This window comes from Falco peregrinus, chromosome 8 (assembly GCF_023634155.1).
Source record: "Falco peregrinus isolate bFalPer1 chromosome 8, bFalPer1.pri, whole genome shotgun sequence".
NCBI lineage: Eukaryota > Metazoa > Chordata > Aves > Falconiformes > Falconidae > Falco > Falco peregrinus.
Window position 1 is genome coordinate 64,599,200 of NC_073728.1, and position 18,855 is coordinate 64,618,054.

General features: G+C 40.8%; 1 protein-coding gene across 1 annotated transcript in view; it reads left to right on the forward strand.

Moving 5' to 3' along the window:
- JAKMIP2 (janus kinase and microtubule interacting protein 2) overlaps window positions 1-18,855 on the forward strand; it is a 62,571-nt gene that overhangs the window by 32,208 nt on the left and 11,508 nt on the right. The window contains exons 4-18 of the mRNA XM_055812988.1: window positions 526-735; window positions 1,628-1,726; window positions 3,643-3,789; window positions 5,536-5,676; window positions 6,567-6,623; window positions 8,472-8,591; window positions 8,995-9,126; window positions 10,122-10,205; window positions 10,401-10,463; window positions 12,017-12,115; window positions 14,730-14,828; window positions 15,165-15,218; window positions 16,067-16,132; window positions 16,869-16,937; window positions 17,988-18,065. Coding sequence (XP_055668963.1) covers window positions 526-735; window positions 1,628-1,726; window positions 3,643-3,789; window positions 5,536-5,676; window positions 6,567-6,623; window positions 8,472-8,591; window positions 8,995-9,126; window positions 10,122-10,205; window positions 10,401-10,463; window positions 12,017-12,115; window positions 14,730-14,828; window positions 15,165-15,218; window positions 16,067-16,132; window positions 16,869-16,937; window positions 17,988-18,065 — 1,518 coding nt within the window. The remainder of the gene's footprint in view (window positions 1-525; window positions 736-1,627; window positions 1,727-3,642; window positions 3,790-5,535; window positions 5,677-6,566; window positions 6,624-8,471; window positions 8,592-8,994; window positions 9,127-10,121; window positions 10,206-10,400; window positions 10,464-12,016; window positions 12,116-14,729; window positions 14,829-15,164; window positions 15,219-16,066; window positions 16,133-16,868; window positions 16,938-17,987; window positions 18,066-18,855) is intronic.

Genomic DNA, 18,855 nt, shown 5'->3' on the forward strand with positions numbered 1-18,855 from the left:
ATTAGGCAGAAATGAAGTAACAATAAAATGGATAGCCTTGAGTTTGCACTCAGCAGAAGATTAATAACATGACAATCAGATTTAAGAAATACTGGGTCTGCACAGGTCTTTTGTTTGTGAGAATGGGACCATAACTTCTACTGCCTCAGCTAATGTAGCTCTGTTTACATGAGCAGGAGCTAGTCTAAACTTTTTTGAGTTTGTCAGTCTGTACTTATTTTTTACTAGTATAAATAACTGACCAAAATCCAAGTGAAAGCCTGAACTCTTCGTCCAACTTTTTGTTAACACGTCGTATCATGCTCAGTTCCTGGGCTTTACTCTGTGTGAGGCTGGTGAATCTGCTGCTGTGCCAATGTACGGTTATGGCTGAAACCTCAAAGTGTATTGTTTTACAAGCCTGATGCAGTATGATATAGCAGATTTAAGTGGTGAACACTGCTATTAAGTAAATTATATACTGCTAGATTGAAGAATGCTGTTGCCTTTACCCAGTAATATCGTTCTGGTGTTTCTCTTATTCAGATGGATGAGATCAAGGCTAAAGACAGGATCATCTTCTCCTTGGAGAAAGAGCTGGAGACACAGACAGGCTATGTGCAGAAGCTGCAGCTGCAGAAGGAAGCTCTGGATGAACAGCTCTTCTTGGTGAAGGAGGCAGAGTGTAACATGAGCAGTCCCAAGAGAGAGATCCCAGGAAGGGCCGGAGATGGTTCAGAGCACTGCAGCAGCCCTGTACGCAGGTTTTACTGGCCCCTGCAAAACAGAAACATGGCTGTGTTTCTTGTGCTCAGATTTTTTCAGGCCCTGGGAAAACATTCCCACTCTTAGTCACTACAGAGTTGTTGTGTCTATAGATTCTTCAGAGAGAATGCTAGTGGGACAACAAAGCTTTGTAAGGCTGTTCCCTCAGTTGCTCTTTTTACAGATATAAAACATCTTAAATAATTAGTGCCCATTTGAAAGAATTGTTCCATGATCATAACTACCTGGTTAGCATACATGCTCAAAAACAGATAGAATTGGGAAGATGGGCAGGGAGAAGGGGTGGGGGTGGCATCCAGGAGACTTTTAGGAGGTCCTCCTCTTTCTCTGTCTTATTCTCCACATATACAGCCCTTGCTGTCATTCACAAAGCATGCAGCTCACTGGTTCTGTGACTGAATATATGTTTACACCACAGATGTGTATATATACATGTATATACACATATACAAATGAGGAATAAAAAAGTAAATGCAATTGATACTGAAAGGAATGTCCTTACTTTTTCACCTGACATAGCAGCTCAGCAGATGTATAGGAAAAGGCAATAAAAATTAGAATTTTTAGCTTTTTGCTTTTTCTTCCCCATCATAAAAAAAAAATTATTGATATCTGTTTGGTTATTTTCTCTTTATTTTTTTAAGGAGGTAAAAATTTTCAATTAAATTATCCCCCAAACCAGATACATTCTTCCAAAAATATGTGTATTTTTGCCAGCATGTTCAATGCTGTAAAAATCCATAAATGTAATTTCTTGATGACAGCTTAAGTTGACCGGTGTGTGGTTTTTGAGGATTCTTTTTCCCAAGCATGCATTTTGAAAAAAAATCAGTAACTGTATTATGTTGTTGCCAATGAACAGGACTTGCGCAGAAACCAGAAGAGGATAGCAGAGCTGAATGCCACAATCCGGAAGCTGGAAGACAGGAACACGTTGCTTGTTGATGAACGAAACGAACTGGTGTGTGAGCTTTGCACTATCAGACAGAGGAGGTCGGTAGCCACAGGGAAAGGCAAAGAGGGGAGGATCCAAGGATGATAGCCAGTGATGAATATGCCTTTTCCATCTCTCAGTCTAGTCACTCAGGAGGCTGAGGGTGATTTATTTTTTTTTTTCTTAATCCTAGAACTAAACAGTAATTTCACTGAAGTTATGTGGTATAAAATCATAATGAAAGTTGAGGAGAGAGGCTTGTAGGTTTGTATTATGAACGCTTATGTTCCCTCCTTGACCTTTTGAGCATACAACAGTGTATGGTGAGACTTACCTTGTAAATTAAATAATGTCTGTAGTCCAGTATTTGACATGGTTGAGAACAGTTAAGTATTGGATCAAGGGAGGATGGGCAATGGTGAATTGATCCCTTCATCTGATTTACTCCTAGGTGGTGGTACCTGTGTGTTGGAGTCAGCACCCTGGCTTTTTAACTTGTCCATGTTTCTACGTCTGTGATTAAAGATGACGGTGCTGAAATTCAGCTCTTGATTACTTTTTTTTTAATTTACTTTTTTTATCCTGAGCTAGGAGTCCTAATGCACTCCTTTCGTATCACTTTAGCTGGCTTCAGTCTCCTCAATGTTCTTAATGTAATATTTGCAAAATAATGTCATATCAAGATTGCAAATTAGACATATATTCATGTGTCTCTTTTCAGTTATGAAAAGCTCTCAATCCCCAAATTTCTGTGATACTGAATAGCTTGGAGTCTGAGTCAGCTTGATTACCTGTTGCTTGTCATTAAATATTCAGCCTATTTTTTCACAAGGAAAAAAAATAATTTTAAAAGGCTTCTGAGCTGTATCTTGCACAATGTGACTACAGTGAAAACATTTTGTTAAATGTGACCAGGAGTACTGCTGGAAATACCATACACTTTAAGAAACATTCAGACTAGCAACAGATAACTTCATTCTTAGGGTAGAACAGATGGCTGTTTTGCCCACAGCTGTGCTGGTCAAAGATGTAACTGCTTCCTAGCTGCTCCCCCTTTTTCTGTTAGCAGGAGGGGTCTCCCAGTACTTGCTTACCTGCTTCAGACAAAATCATTGGGTTAGTTTAATGTGAGATGCTACGATGATGTAAGCAGATGTGGTTAACTGTGCTTGATAGCTACAGAAAACTCTTGGTCTTTTCCTCAGCAGAACTGCAACCTCCCAGTGACAAACAGTAATAGAGAACTGGGACAGTGCCTTTGATAGATGATCTGGACACAAAGATGATGTCTTTCCACAGCCACATACCATCTTCCTTGGGCGCTCTTAGAAAAAGAAATATCAACAAAACGCTCAGTATTACTGCTTGGAACTAATTTTTCAGAGGAAGAGATCTTGGTTAAAACTCTAGTTGTACCAATACTGGAACTTCCAAGCATGCCCTAAGATACCTTCCTATCTTATGGGATCTGTTGTTTAAATGTTATGTAATTTGTTTATTTAAACCAAAGTTCATTGTGCTTGTGCATGTGCACAAGTATTTCACTGGGGGGCATTAAGAACCACACTTAAAACTATGTTGGTATTGCTGTGATCCAGACTGAGTAGGTACCTTTGCAAATCTGTCTTTCAATGAGAAAATCAGTGAGTTTCTTGCAGGTAAACTGCCAAAAAAAAAAAAAAAAAGGTTGCTTTATCTGTATGTCTGAATTTTCCTATAGATAAAGCCGTCTTTTGGAAACAGATATGCAGAATTGTGCTTTGAGATTTACAGGTAAAACTAGTTATGGAAGCTGTAAGCATCAGTTCCATTAGATCACTTTGGCATTTTACTCGGACAGTAGTCCAACAGGGAACTAACGAAAGTACTTTTAAGAAAGGAGGGAGGAAAATATACCTTTTATTTGGATAATTTACAGTCATTAATTGTTATTATCAACCCAGTTGAAGCGTGTCCGAGAAGCTGAGAAACAGTGTAAACCTCTTCTGGAAAAGAACAAGTGCCTCACGAAGAGAAATGATGAACTTATGCAGTCTTTGCAGCGCATGGAAGATAAACTGAAAGCAGTCACTAAAGAAAATATAGAAATGGTTGGTACTTAAGAGCAAAATGAGGATCACTGTATGATCTATGTCTGTTACGGTGGCCACATCTGCATAGTGTATGCATATATATACATAGAGAAAACGTGTTGTATATAGTGTGTAATACTATTGATAAGATATAACCGTGCTTAAGTCTGTATATACTGGACTTGCATAGTGTAGCATTGTGTATTATGCATACGTGTGCAATATATTTAAGTGAATGCATAATTAACAATCCTCAAAAATTAGAATATTGAGTTTCAAATTTTTAAAAAAGAAAAAGGAAAAAAAAGTCAAATCATTCAGTCATATCCCACCGTGCTGTTTTGCATCTGAACTCAAAAAGGAAGCTTAAGAGTGATGTTTTCAGCCAGCATGGTGTTTGTCTTTGAATGTACCTGTTCTTTTTAGAGCTGATGATGGCAAAGTAACATTCTGTTCTGGCACTGAGCATGTACAATCTTTCCATAAAGCATATGCATGGTAGATGGATATGGGACAGGGAGAGTGATGGTGTTACAAGTTTGGCTAGGGTTATCACTTTCATGAAGCAGGGTCAAAGCAGTTATGCCAGTGTATCCTTCAAATGGAATTGTCCTGAGTATCAGTCAGAATGCAGTCCCTATGCAGGCGCCGTTGTTGCTTTGGCATTAATAGAAAAAGGAGGCGGAAGTTCTGATGTAAGCTGGCAGGCTGAGATGACTTCCTGTGCTAAGTGTGTTTGCATGCCTTGTCTCTGGATTGCAGTAGCCACTGTTCTCATCTTGAGCAGGCTGACTGTTCTGCAATGAACGCAGCTTTCCTGCCAGTGAGGATGAGATGGTCAGATTCACTTTTTTGTCTTAAAGAAAAAAGGCTTTAGTGTTACAAGGTTAATCCACTTTAAGACTCTGCAATTCACCCATGCCCGGAAGACCAATAAACTTACTGTGGGTGTCACGGGTCAGAATTCTTCTTCCACAGCTGTGGTAGTACAGATCACAGCCCCCTGGGCTCTCCCACAGCAAAGAGAAGGGACTTTGGATCTGCATGCATTAGGCATCAGTGAGCCGCACCACTGGTGAATATATGCAGGCATAGCACATCTTAGGTCCCTGACATCTGCTCTTTACTCTGTAAATGCCCAGATTATGTAAGTTAGCAAGATGTGGGTGGCTAGAGTGATTCTTACGGGCTGTAGTCGTCTTTTCTCCCACATATGCTCAGGAGCAGGCGGGATGTGGACTTCCAGTTAAAATAGATCTGGTACCACATCTTTTGCCTTTTCTCCTGTTCTGACTGGATGCATGTATTTCACATGATTAAAGCATGTCCATTTCCTCACTGTATGTGGTGATACGATGGGTATCAGTAAGGGCATGGGGTCATGGGTGTAGATACTATTTGCATACCCACTGGAAAGATAGGGAGTTCTACTGTATTTGCCATGTGTTGAGGCATCTTGATGCATGGCAAAGGAAGAGCTATGGTATATGACCTTTAAGTGCTGCTGTAGAGGTTGTATGCCACGCAATAAGTAAATAGATAAAGCTTTGTTGTTCTGGTTGAAGAACTCAGCCTTTCTGTGCTGCTTTATTGTTAAGAAGTGCTGACAAGTATTAATAAAATTATAAAAATGGCGTAGCTGAAGTATATTTAAAGGGCTGTACAACTTAAATGAAAGATAATGCCTGATTTTTGACTGAAAGGTGGTCTTTTTGTCTTCTGATTGGTGGATCTTACTTTATTTCTTTCTTCTTCTTGCCACAGAGAGAAAAAATGACATCACATCCTCCTCTAAAGAAATTAAGATCTCTCAATGACCTGGATCAGGCTAATGAGGAACAAGAAACTGAATTCTTAAAGCTTCAAGTCATAGAACAACAGAACATAATTGATGAGTTAACAAGGGTATGTCCAGAGCACTGGGAAACTAGGGAGGATTCCTGTGCACAGTTTACCACTGATAGTATGTCTTCTAACTAGAGGTGTGAGGGTTAATATCTTATTTTTAACACCTGCAAATTTTTAGATGTAGGTATGCATGGGTGCAGTTTAACTGAATTTCTAGTGGGGCATCAGCCCCTACAACTCAAAAGCATAACTCTTGTGTGTGAATTGAGCTCTAGAAATGAACACAGACTAAGAACAGTGGAGCTTGGGAAGATAGCTACATGTTCACAAGGCAGGGTATAACTAAGCTACCATTAAAAAGTTTCCTTAACAAGAGGCAGGCACACAGTACGATATCATGTGCTGGAAAAGTGTGAGCTGCTAGAGGGTGATTGAGTAGTTCTTCTGTCACTTAATACTGACAATTTCTTTTTCACCTGACTTTGCATTATGATGTCGAGAGGAAGGAGAGAGACTCCAAAACAGGCTGTTCCCTCTTCTAAGACATCATTGCTAGGACTGGTGAGATCATCACTACCAACATTTGATGACTTTGAGACAGAAGCAGCATCCCTTCTGCAGGGAAGGTAGACAGCCTCTTACACAAAGCCCAAGCCTGCAACAGGCCTCCCAGTGATTTTAACAGGAAATCCATCAGTGTCTTGTCAAACGAGAGGGTGGTGTTTTTTTTTTTTTCAGATATCCCATCTTCCCTTCTTCAAGTAGTTTTCGGCCAACACATGTACAGATTTGGATATGAATCCTCTGTTCCACCTGGAATCAGATCCCTATTTGAATGTATGAATGGAGACTTGATAGAAGCCAAGTGTTTTATTTCCTCTGTAGATTTGTCCTTTTACAGCTGCAAACAAAAGAGGAGAGAGTAACTTTTAAATCTTATTTTCTAGGACAGAGAGAAACTCATTCGTCGCAGAAAACATAAAAGGAGCTCAAAGCCAATTAAGGTAAGAGGAAAAATTGTTTTCAGCTTATATACAGAGCTAGTAGGCTCTGAGGAAAGCATACTTTTACCAATCTGATTAAAGAGAGCTTTGTGATTATAACAGTCTGCTTTAGTGATCAGGTTTATAAACACCTTAGTTACTTTGGGAGAGCTTTTTAAGTCCACTTGGAAATTCAGTTAAGGGTGCATAGCTACTTTATTTTCAGAAAAATGGTACTTTTTTTCCCCTTGAAATAGTAACAATTTTCCTTCCATCTGGTTTCTATAAATATTGTTCTCAAGGTCTATTATGCTGAGATGTATTTACATTTCCAGAGATCTTCCCATCTATCTTTTGCTGTCTATTTTTCACAGCACATATGGGCTAAAACAAAGTTCTTGTGCATTTTTATTCTTGAAGCGGAGGTTTCTCCCTGAGAAATTGAGTGTTATTCTGTCCTGCTCAGATCCACAGGCCTTTGGTTACCTGTTTTATTACTTGGAATTGGGTCAAGTCAGAAGCTGGTATAATTTACAATTTTAGAGCCAAGTAGTCAGTAGTGGTTCAAGTAGATCCTTTATCATCTAAGTGTGAAGAATGATTTTGCAACAGCCACGTCTCAGATCCAGAAAGTGGAAATACTGTGTAGAAAACAGAGCTTGGTTGTTCTTTGTCCTCCGAGGACATCCTTTAGTATGTCAGCCATGTTCTGTGAAAGTAATGCAGTGCTATCCTACACACAGAGAATTTCAGACCAGTAAATCCTAGATGTGTCATCACATTGTTCTGTATGGGTTTTGAAACAATGTACAGCAGACGTAAGGAGACAAGGACTAAAAAGTATTTTTATCAGTCAACTTTATTTCAAAGCCAGAGATTATAATATGGGAGAACATGGCTATTGTCTTCACTTGAAAAAAATAATGAACAGAAAAAGATAATATATGCAAAAGGTTATTGGCATCTTTGGTACATGTTTTTTGTGTGATTTAAATTCCATGTTTAGAAGGTTGTAACCTGTCAGCAAAAGTGAAAAGTGTTGCAAAGCAGAAGTGCATCTGAAATGCTTGTCAATCAGTTTGTAGAATTATTCATAAGCTAAGTATTTAAATGCCCAGATCTGTACCCTGAACCCAAGCCTGCAGGGTCAAGCTTCTGTACCTTCATAGAACATGACTCACAGTTTTAATTTGATTTAATTCCATTACTGAGATGGGAGATAGTGAGGTGTCAGACATACAACCAAAATGTGTAGCACGAGCAATCTCTTACAACGTGGCAGTTACTATAGTACTGGAAAGATGTGTGAGAGAAAAGTTCCTTCACGCTGGTTTTGTATTAGCATAGCTTTCACTCACTTACTCCAACAGCAATATCGGTGAGAAAAGCACTGTGATATTAAAAATACCAGTGGTGTTTGTGAGAGAAGGAGGAGGGTTCACTAGTCTGCACACATTTCCAGCTCTTTCTGGTGTTACACACCATATGGTTTGCCACCAGTCTGCATGTTGGTAGATGTCTTCTGAACAGCTTTGGGGTTAACAGACAATGCTCCTGCCTTCCTGCAATGGCAGAGACTTCAGCGTGTTGCTGCTGCCATTATGCTTTCCAAGTTTCAGACTGAGCCAGATCCTCTGCTCAGAATTACTTGGCACACTCATTCTTCACCAGCACAAGACCTAATCTTCAACATAGTTCCTTTTGGATTTGTTTGGAGATAGTAATTGCAGGGGTAGCCCGTTGCGCTTTTTTCATATTGCCTTTTTTAAGTAACTAGCAGTGTGATTTTGAACGAACCTTTCCCCCGCATCAGAAACTCATGCTACCTGTTACCAAGGAGATTCAGAAATCATGTTTTCCCTTCTTTAGAGACATGTGGTAGATACAGTTTTTGGGTACGATGATGATTCCATGGACTCTGAAACATCCTCTGTGGCCTCATACAGAACAGACAGAACACCAGCAACCCCAGATGATGATCTGGATGAGGTAAGATCTGACTGTTTCCATAGGCATGGACAGGTTTTCAAGAGACTTTGAGTTCCAAAACAAGTGGCCAGACTCTTAAAAAAAGTTAGGTTTTTGTAGTGCATATTGAGTGGTAAGTTCTTCATTAAGTTTGGCCTCAATTTTGGTTACTGAAACGCTGAGAGGTTCCTTCAAAACATAATCTATAGAGTCTACAGCTATGACTTCATCGCAATCTGAGATTATTTTTTTCCTTTCCCCCTTCAAGAAAATAAACATCACATTTCTTTAACCTACAAGATCTATAAACGCTGTATAAATTCCACATTCTTGTTACTTCATATCACAGCAAGCTCACCAAATCAAGACCTGTAAACCAACTGTTGTGCTTAACAAATCACACTTACATTCTTTGCTTTGGCAGTGCGGTTTAGCAGCGGAAGAATCAGAGCTGCGGTTTCGACAGCTGACAAAGGAGTACCAGGCCCTGCAGAGAGCATATGCACTGCTGCAGGAGCAGACAGGAGGCATCATAGATGCTGAAAGAGAAGCCAAGGTTAGTATTTGTTTGAGGGTGAAAGCATTTCATTGCTATCAAGACGTACAAACCCCTCAAAGTGACGTACAAGGTAACGGAGTTACATACAGCATCCATACAACTGAGAGATGTCTGCTTCACTCATTTGCTGGGTACATTTAAAGAGAGTGACAATTAAGAATGGATGCGATCACTCAGTTTACAAGGGGCTGTCCTCTGCCTGAACCTGAGAACTACAGCTGAGCAGGAATGCCAAAGCAGGCAATTCTGCAATTCAGTGCAGAATCACATGGGGTTTCTCATCTTTTGTCCAGGTGTGAGAGTTTAGGGTTTAAAGGAAAATAGAGGCCTGTGGGTTTTCACAAAGGCACACATATGTGCCAGCTTCAGGAATGTTCACCTGAATGTGTCAAACAGAGAAATGCAAATTACATTCAAATTTAAGTGTGGTGCAGACTACAGTAAATCTTCCAAGGCTAAAAATGTTGTCCCTCTGATTAAATTGTAGAATTGTTCAGGCTGGAAGGGACCTCAAATGGTCTCCAGCCCAAATTCCTGCTTAAAACAGTGTCAGCTGTGAGATCACAGCTTGTTGAGTTGGCTCTTGAAGAGCCCCCCAGGCAGTTTTACTTGCTTCTTTCTGCTAGCTTCTGGCACTCTCATCTACTAAGGACTTTTTTTTCAATTCAGAGACTGCCCCTTACAAGGATCTTTGAGCAAAGCCTGTCACCCTGAATACCTGAGCTTGTGTTTTGCTACTCTAATGCAATACATGGTAATAATAGGCTTGAGTGGGGAGAGGGGACTGATCTGTTACCTCTCTGTTCCCTTGGGTCATCTGTATGCCAGTCTGAGGAGTGGCACAAAACATCGCTGAGCCAGAGTCTTCATAAAGGTTACTCACTCATTGGAAGCAACAGCATAAACCCAGACTCTGCTGTGTTTGATTTTCTTTTAATACTGGTCACATTGCTGCTTTTTTTACTATTTCATGCTGTGCCTGACTTCAACAGGCTCAGGAGCAGCTCCAAGCTGAAGTCCAGAGATATAAAGCCAAAATAGAAGATCTGGAGAAAACTTTGGCACAGAAAGGGCAGGTAAGCACTTTTTGTGTATTTTCCTTTTCTGTTTTGGTTCTTATCTGCTCTGTTTGCAGAATACCTAGCACAATTTCAATATGGACTTCCATGAGATGTAATGTCACTGTTCAGTAAACAGGCTCCAATTTTCAATAAATGCGCCCAATCTCACAGAGTTTGATTATTCTGTAATAGTACTTGTTCATCCAACAGGACTCACACTGGGTGGAAGACAAACAGCTATTCATTAAGAGGAACCAAGAGCTTTTAGACAAGGTAAGTTCCCAAGTTTTGCATGGTCACTCTGAAGGGTAATCTGGATTCTGCAATGTACTTTTTGGACATGCAGTCTGGTGCTTATAGGGATAGTATAAGGGTAGAACAGCACAGATTAATACAGACAGGATAACATACGGAAAGACAAGCCCTCTCCAGCTCTGATTAGGCACTGTTGTTGCTGGCAGTTGCTGGTGCAGCAGCTTGGCTAATAAGCTCCAGTAGAGCTGGAAGCTCTGCTCATCGTTCTGGCGCAGACCTTTGTGTTCCAGTAGAATTGCACTGAAGGGTCTGCTGCTGCTGCTGCTGCTGCACTGGCAAGGTGTCTGAGCTTAGCTTCTTGAAATGAAATAGCAGTAGAAATGCAGTCACCCTCTAACCCTTTCACACTCCTAGTCCCTGTTCTGTTAAGGGCTTAAAGTCATCCCTAGGTCCAGCAGAACTTGCACTGTTCAGTCCCTTGATGCATTTAGGAATATCACCTGTTAGTGTGTGTATATATATTTGTATGTATGTATTTTTAATCATGGAATATAAGGATATGAAGGACTTCAACATTGCTTGTGTATTGCCAACAGTAACAGCACTGGTCATACATATGACTGCCATCAGCAAGAGGTGATAACTACCAGCACCATGTCTCCTGCTGTCTTTCACCTCCCCAGATGAGGTTTCTTAGTCTGTGTTTCTCTCCTTCCGTAAATGCCCCTAACAAGTCTCCAGTCCTGTGCCATCCTTCCCCATCCAGACAGACTGACCCATGGGGGCTCATTTGACCTCAGGCTTACCATGCTCCTTAGCTGTCCTTGTCTGGGCCCTCCTTGGACAACCTGACTGCAAAATACATGTCCTGGCACCGGCTAGAGACTTGCAGAAGAGAGCGGGCTGAAGAGCTAGTGGTGGGGTTGTCCACAACAAGCAAGCTAGGGACAGCTGTGGTGGTATTTAAATCTTACCTGCTAACTGACAGAACTACTCATGTGGAGATGCTTGACATGCAGTTCACACAGGTGCTTGCATGGGTGGAATGGCTGCTCAGGTAACTCTCCACAAAGACAGCTCTCCCTCCATTGGCATCTGTGCTTCGTGTACTGGGAATCTCTGACCTAGCCCAAGCTCTTCTCCAAGGCAGGGGCAGCTGTTTCTGTGTCATTCCTGACAGGCATTTATCCAAACTGTTCCAACAATGATGTCTCCGCATCCCTCCCCAGACAATCTATTCCAGTGTTTTTCCGTAAGAATAGTGTGTTTAATAGTTAGTGCAGACTAATCTGTTGGCAAACCTGACACCTCTGTAGAGTTAACTTCCCTGCTGATCTCCCCTAGTATTGGATTTTTTTAGGAAAACTTCCAGCCTAAGCATTTTATGAGTTTAGGATTTTGACAAGAGGTTCACCTGTAAACCAAAGACTCACTGAGGTAAAACAGCAAGTAGTGAACCATCTCTAGAGTTTGGATTTCGCTCTGCCTATGCTACCTCAACTGTTACTCACCAGATATTCAGTGTTTCTTGTAACAGTCACACAGATCCTGAATTTACGTATTTCTATTAGATAGAGAAACTGGAAGCAGAAAACAACCGTCTACAACAGGAGCTACAGGATGCCCGAGACCAGAATGAGCTGCTGGAGTTCCGCAACCTTGAGCTGGAGGTGATGGATGAGCTCAGTTACAGTAGAGCTGGTAGCAAATTAAACTAGTGCACTTGTACTGGACACCAACTTTAATCAAGTGTTTACGCAAACATTGTAGTGATAGAACAGAGTAACAAATAAGGCCCAGAATTTTTGATTGTGAGCTGAAGTATGTCAGCTCCAAAGTCCTGGAAATAGTAAGTTCCATACCTGACTGGTTCACCTCTCTCTGGGTTAGGTGCCCAGTGTGCATAAATGAGCTTAACTGACTAGTGTCAGTACGGCTCTTGGTTACCCCACCTGTGGATATGGTTTTTCCAGTACTTTGGAGCAGTCTGTTGTGAACATGCTTTGTTCTTATTGCTGGCCTGGAGTCTACTAAAATGGACAGAAATTAATTACATTTAAATTAACTGAATAAGCAAGGCTTAAACCCCATCCTCATGTACCTTGCTCAGGGCTGCATCCTGGTTCACAGCTAAGATCCCTCCTGAGAATAGGCATCCAGGTTTTTTTGTTGTTGTTTTGTTTGGTTTTTTTATGAACCTGAACAGGTCTTGGAGGAGAAAGAAATGTTGAGCGTGCTTTTATCTCTAATAGCTGAAGAGTAGAGTGTTCCTCTAAGAAGTCAGAGATGCAGGTACAGTTCCCTCTTCAGGGTCTTCAAAGCCCTGTTTCCCCCTGAGAAAACCTTAATGCTGATGTACAATGGCTTTGTTCTTTTCCCCTCTTTCAGCAAGGGTGATGAGACAAGAGTTCAAATTTCATTGAGAGTGCTGCTGTGAGAAGTGCACCTCTCTAGCCCTGTGCTTGAAGGACTGGAACTCTTTGAAGTTTGAATCAGCAATGATCGATGCTTATGCAATTTCATTTGTAAGAAAGTATTGGACCCAGGGCTGTTGTATTCTAGTACCGTACCCATGGGGGTAAAAGGGTTGTTGTACCTCGTCCTCTCTGAGCCAGTGAATCTTGAATTCTTTTCTCTGTGGGCACTGGGCTGTGAGAGGAGATGGGAGCTGTCTTACTCAAACCAATCTGTACTGGGTGGTTAGAGCTCTCCTTGTTGCAGAAGAGGACTGTGCACGTCGGCTCGTGTGGTGGAGGGAGCTGAAGCCAGGTCTCTGAGAGCCCGCAGGCACTCCATCCCTGCTGGGGGATGGCTGGGGCTCCCTGGGGCTGCAGCTGTGGGCTGTGCTGTGCTGGGGGCTTCTGCCCTGCTGTGAGCACCTGAGGACAGCTGGGCTACAGAGCCAAGGTGCCCAAGGAGCACAGGCTCCCTGCACAGTGGTTTGCAACAGCTTCTGTACTATTGATTGCTGAGGCCCTTTTAGATGTAATCTCTCTGTGCCTTAGTTTCCTGCCACTGTGGTAGGGGTAAGAGACATTTTATATAGGTGAATGTGGTCTTGCTCCTGCAGCCTTTTATCATCATGCTTGCCAGCGCTGGCATGTGTGAAAAGCCAACAGCACCCACCTGTGTTGCATATAGTGCTTGGTCTGGAGTTGTCCTAATTTGCGTCTGGAGGCTGTAGGCCCTTGCACAGTGAATAGAGACAGCTTGTCTGCCCGCTTGCAAGCACTGTCACTTTTGCAGGCACTGGACATGTTCCCTCTTGAGGAGCTCTCTTGTGAGCTGTGTTAGGTAAGAAAGGTCCCTCAGGTGACACTGTAGGGTGATGGAGGAGCTCCAGAAGCCCCTGCAGGCAGCCAGAGGACTGGGTTGAACCTCAGTGTCCCTCTTCCCAGACGGCCCCTAGTTATAGATTCTTAGGCGTGCCTGCTTCCACCTGGTCTTTTTTCCAGTATAAGCTGGTTTATTTCTCAGTTGTTCTTTTCAGTTGCTGTCCAAGGCCTTATATACTTGTCATTCAGAGCTTGTAGGTAACACAGAGCCTTTCCTGGCTCTCCTGAGTCAGTGCTGGGACAGATGTGTCCCATATTTATAGAACTTTCCTACAGTTTTATGTGACAGCTGTGTTTTCATATGACATGGAACTGGACTGATCAAGTGAGTTACATGTTCATAAACAAAAAATATATTTGAAAGTGAAATTTGATTTTCACTTCTGTGCTTGCCTGAATACCTGAAAGGGAAATAACATCTTCACATTCTTATTTTTGTCTTTGGTACTTTAAAACTGGACAAATATTTGTAGATTTTATGCAATGAAGGTGTATAAATAGCTAAGTTGATCAACCTTTTTGAACTTGCTACCTTTCACAGATATCAGAACATGCAGCATACCAGGATGAGCAAATGTGTAATCTGAGTATCCTAGCAGTCTTAAGTCAAATACCTGTTTCTAAAGGGTGTATTTACAAGAAGTAGTTGTTCAGCACTTCATTAAGCAAAGCACTTGAGTCTCTTAGCCTTTTCACAGACAATTTGCAAAGGAAAATAACTGATCAAATAAATAGTCTCCTGTAAAATAGTTAGCTTGGGTTCAGGATCCTATCCCACTTGGCACACTGTTTTTCAGACTAAGACTAAATGTTTGTTTCTTTGACTTGTAAAATGAAGAGCTTGGATTTGTGAAGAATGATATAAACAGTAGCTATGGCATTTAATGAGTTCTGTGTGCATCTCCTTCATTCTAATATGTTCTCTGGCATCTTTTCAATTTACTTCCAGGAAAGAGAGAGACGCTCCCCACCATTTAATCTCCAGATTCACCCATTCTCAGATGGTGTGAGTGCTCTACAGATCTACTGCATGAAGGAAGGAGTTAAGGTAGGTCAGTTTTATAAGGCAGCACTTCTAACTACAGGAGTGGATGGTGCTGCCCTTATAACCCATTACATTCATCTCTGCTAATAACTACACTAAACTTTAAGCACTTAAACTCAGTCTAATGTAAGGGTGTGTGATGACTGACACAATTGAATTGGACTCATAATTTTCAACGTAATGATAAAACCTGGCTCAAAGGCAACGGAAATCACTGTGTGGTGCATTTCCATGGGATAAAACAATATGGTTGATTTCAACGTGGTTCATAGGAGGGATGAATATTGCAGCTGTAATAAAATGTGCATGCCATGCCTTTACCTTATTCTGTCTTTGCAGGATGTCAGCATCCCAGACCTCATAAAGCAGTTAGACATCCTAGGTGATAATGGGGTAAGTTAAAGTGGGAGGTGTTTTCCCTTTAGAAGCTGCATTTTGTACAGTAGAGTAAGTGAAATCTATAATTATCATGACTGTTTTCTAAGATACTTGTTAAATTATGTAATATCAGAACAATTAATTTAAGGAGTATTTGTTTCTGTAAGTTAAGGATTTGTGAGATTTCAATAGTCAGAGAACTAGTAATGAAGTAGCAGCCTTAATGTCTGGTTTAGCAGACTGGGAAGAGTGTCCAAAGGTCACTCATATTTGGAACTGGGCCTGACTGCACTCCAGTCATTCAGGAAAGCACATGAATTAACTTGGCAGTCTGAGCCAACTGCTCTTCATCAGGACTTGGATTCCTCTGCAAACAGTTTCATTAATAGGCAAGAATTATCAAATTCCCTGTGGCTTTCTAAGTGGGCATTGCTGCCTACTTTAGTCACGTAAAAGAGATCATCCTGTATCTGGCCAATGTTAGATGTGCTTTAAGAAAATGTATAAGAAATAAAAACGAAGGATCGTGATTATCTCTTCACATGCTGGTGTAAATCAGCATTATTTTTACAAAAACTTTAATGGAAAGTCAGCTTTGTAAAACTAGCATGAAAACAGATACATGGGTCTAATTTTAGTTTGTTTCTCATAAGATGCAATGGGACGAAAACATATAGTCCATATCATGGAGGAAGGCAAAAGCAGTATTCTTTTTAATATGTTAACAGGCTGTTTTGATGGGAATAGGATACTTGGTACTACAGGGATCCCCTGAAAACTGTAGACCTAGTCTGTAGCCGGAATTATCTTTATTCATGCAGGAAGGTGCTGCCAATTTTCTTCTTCCCTCTCTCTCTTCACAGAATTTAAGAAATGAAGAACAAGTGGCCATAATTCAGGCTTCCACTGTATTGTCCTTGGCAGAGAAGGTAAATTGTGTGCTTGCTTTTCTCGTGTGTTATCTAAGGCCTCATCTAACACTGGATATTTTCTGCTCTGTTATTGTTGTCAATATTGTCAAACTTTTCTAGTGTAGGAAGCGATTCTCCAGGTAAAGCCAACTGCCAGCACAGTCCCAAACACCTTGCTAAAGGTGAAACTTGTTATTGTAAATGGAATGAGAAACCATCAGACATTTAAACCATAATTAGCTGGAGTGTGGGATTTCTGGTCCTGAGATTTTCAAAACTTCTGAAGGAATATGTATGCATAATTCCCACTGAAATAATGTGTCAAAGTTTCTTATTTTGAAAATTAAAAAGAAAATTAGGGCAGATTAAAATTGCTTTCTGTGGCTCAAATGCAGCACACAATTTTGTCAACATGACAGCTTCCAAGGATTCTACTCAGCAATTTCTCCTCTGCAAAGTAAATTGCCATCTACACAGCTAAGCTGTTTTTGAGATGCTAGAGCCCCATCATGGGCCCTTATCCATGGGATGGAATAGGTTCCCTGTCTATCCAAGAAAGTATGCTTTTCCATCTTCCCATGATCCAGTAATGGTGATCCTCTTACTGCTTCTCTGTGAAGCACTACCTAATCAACATGGGCCCAGAAGTAGGTTACTAAAAATAGATTAACAAGATGCTGTAGAGCTCCCACTTGCCACTGCCCATGTGCCTAGAAAACACAGCAGGTCACAGCTCTCATTGTCTTCCTTCCAGTGGATCCAGCAGATTGAGGGAGCTGAAGCTGCTCTGCATCAGAAGATGATGGAACTGGAAAGTGATATGGTAAGTGAACTTTCCTTAATACACATTTTAGGGGCAAGACACTGACTGTGTCACATTTACTTGGTGTGCCGAAAGATAACTGAAAAAGCCTTTTGGCAAAACAAGTATGTAGGCTTTCTCTGATTATTGGTGGATCTAAAAAATTGTTACTTGTTTGGTTCACATGCAACAGCAGACTAACATAGAAACAGAAATACTGAAGATTTGAAAACTTTTTTTCCATGAGGATGACTGTATTAATAAGTACAGAGGGCTCAAACATTGCTCAGTGATTTTCAGCGATGCAAATGACTGCGCTTTTTGCCTTGTAAGATTCACAGTCTAAACATCAGCTGTTGTATCACATTTTATTCAGTACCAGTACGTGGGAAACTAATGAACTATCACACTGTTTTCTTTCATTACATTTTAAGCCAATATCATCCAGAAGGGCAGAACATTCACAGGTGAACTGAATTTCCTGTAGCACCAGTAAAGTTAGTACCTTACCCTATTCTTATGCTAGTCAATGGAAGTAACCTACAAGATGAACAAGCATAACTAGAAGAGTTGGGTAGCTATAGTGGTTTACGTTCTGTTCCTATAATATGTCCATGCTTAGGTCAGTTCAGCTTAAGGTAGGCTGAGAAGTTAAAGCACAGCAGCTTTGCCCAAATAATGTGAATATGCCCATTTAGTTCCTGTTTATTGCACTTCCACACTTCTAAAATAGAAAGCATAAAAGGAGTTGTCCATGACACCCGAGGAGGTGTCTTTAGAAAAATCACACACAAACCCCTGAATTACACTACTGAAATGCTAGGCGATATCACTGAAGTCAGCAACGAGATGATAGATTTATTTCCATGTAGATCAGATGTATTATCATAAAAAGCAATCCACAGCTATTTTCCCTTCCGCCTTTTCTAGCTGAGTCAGATATTAACTCTGCAGAGTGTCAGTTGAAGACTTTTACTCCTGAGTCAGGTATCTGTAGTTGCTTTAATAAAACTTGGTGAAATACTTTGAGTAACTAATTCATTTTTCTGTCCAAATGACCCTTCATTGTAGGAGCAATTTTGCAAAATAAAAGGTTATTTGGAGGAAGAATTGGACTACAGGAAGCAAGCTCTTGACCAAGCATACATGGTATGTACAAAGGAGGTTCTACAGCACATATTGGCCAGCACTGTGACAGGACACAGGCTCCTGTCGGATCAGGAAGAGAGGTTCTTGCTTTTCTGTAGTATCTTTCTAGATTTATTTGGTTTTTCCCCATTCCTTTAATGCACTACCATGCAATCTGCACAGCTTCAACATGACACCTAGTTTTTTCATGTCACAAAAAGGCAGGTCTCCTGAAGTGTGAAACTCTTTTGTCAGTTAAAGGCAGATACTACTCGTTAATGTCACCTTGTGCAACTAGAGTCAGTGCAACCAACTGGAACTCTGATCTGGAATCTTGGCTGTTTTGCATATGTTATAGCAAGAAGACAGTATGCCACAAAAAGCAAGAGTTCCTGCCCTAAACACTGCTATATCAAATTCTGATACATAGGTCTGATAACTGGCTGTGCAAGTTCATCATGATTGGTTTGTCAAGTTAATGAGGATGCTCGTTGATTAGCAGGTTTAAGAGTAAAGTAGCCTGACAGTGACCTTCAACTTTTCCTCTTTTGTTTTTTAGTACAATGGGTCAATATGTTAGAATTGGTGAAATACTCATCTTTACACTTATAAAATAGGTATGAAAATTTATCCAGCTCCTAATCATCTCTGTAACTGCTTAAAAAAAGTGTGAGGGATTTCCGTGAAAATTAATATTAAAATATTTTAAAAATAAAAGTTCGTGTCCTTTTGTCAAAATGCTGAACTATTTTGTGAGTTCTGTTTTTCACATTTTTGCGCACTTGAGCACAGGGACCACCTCTCATGCAGG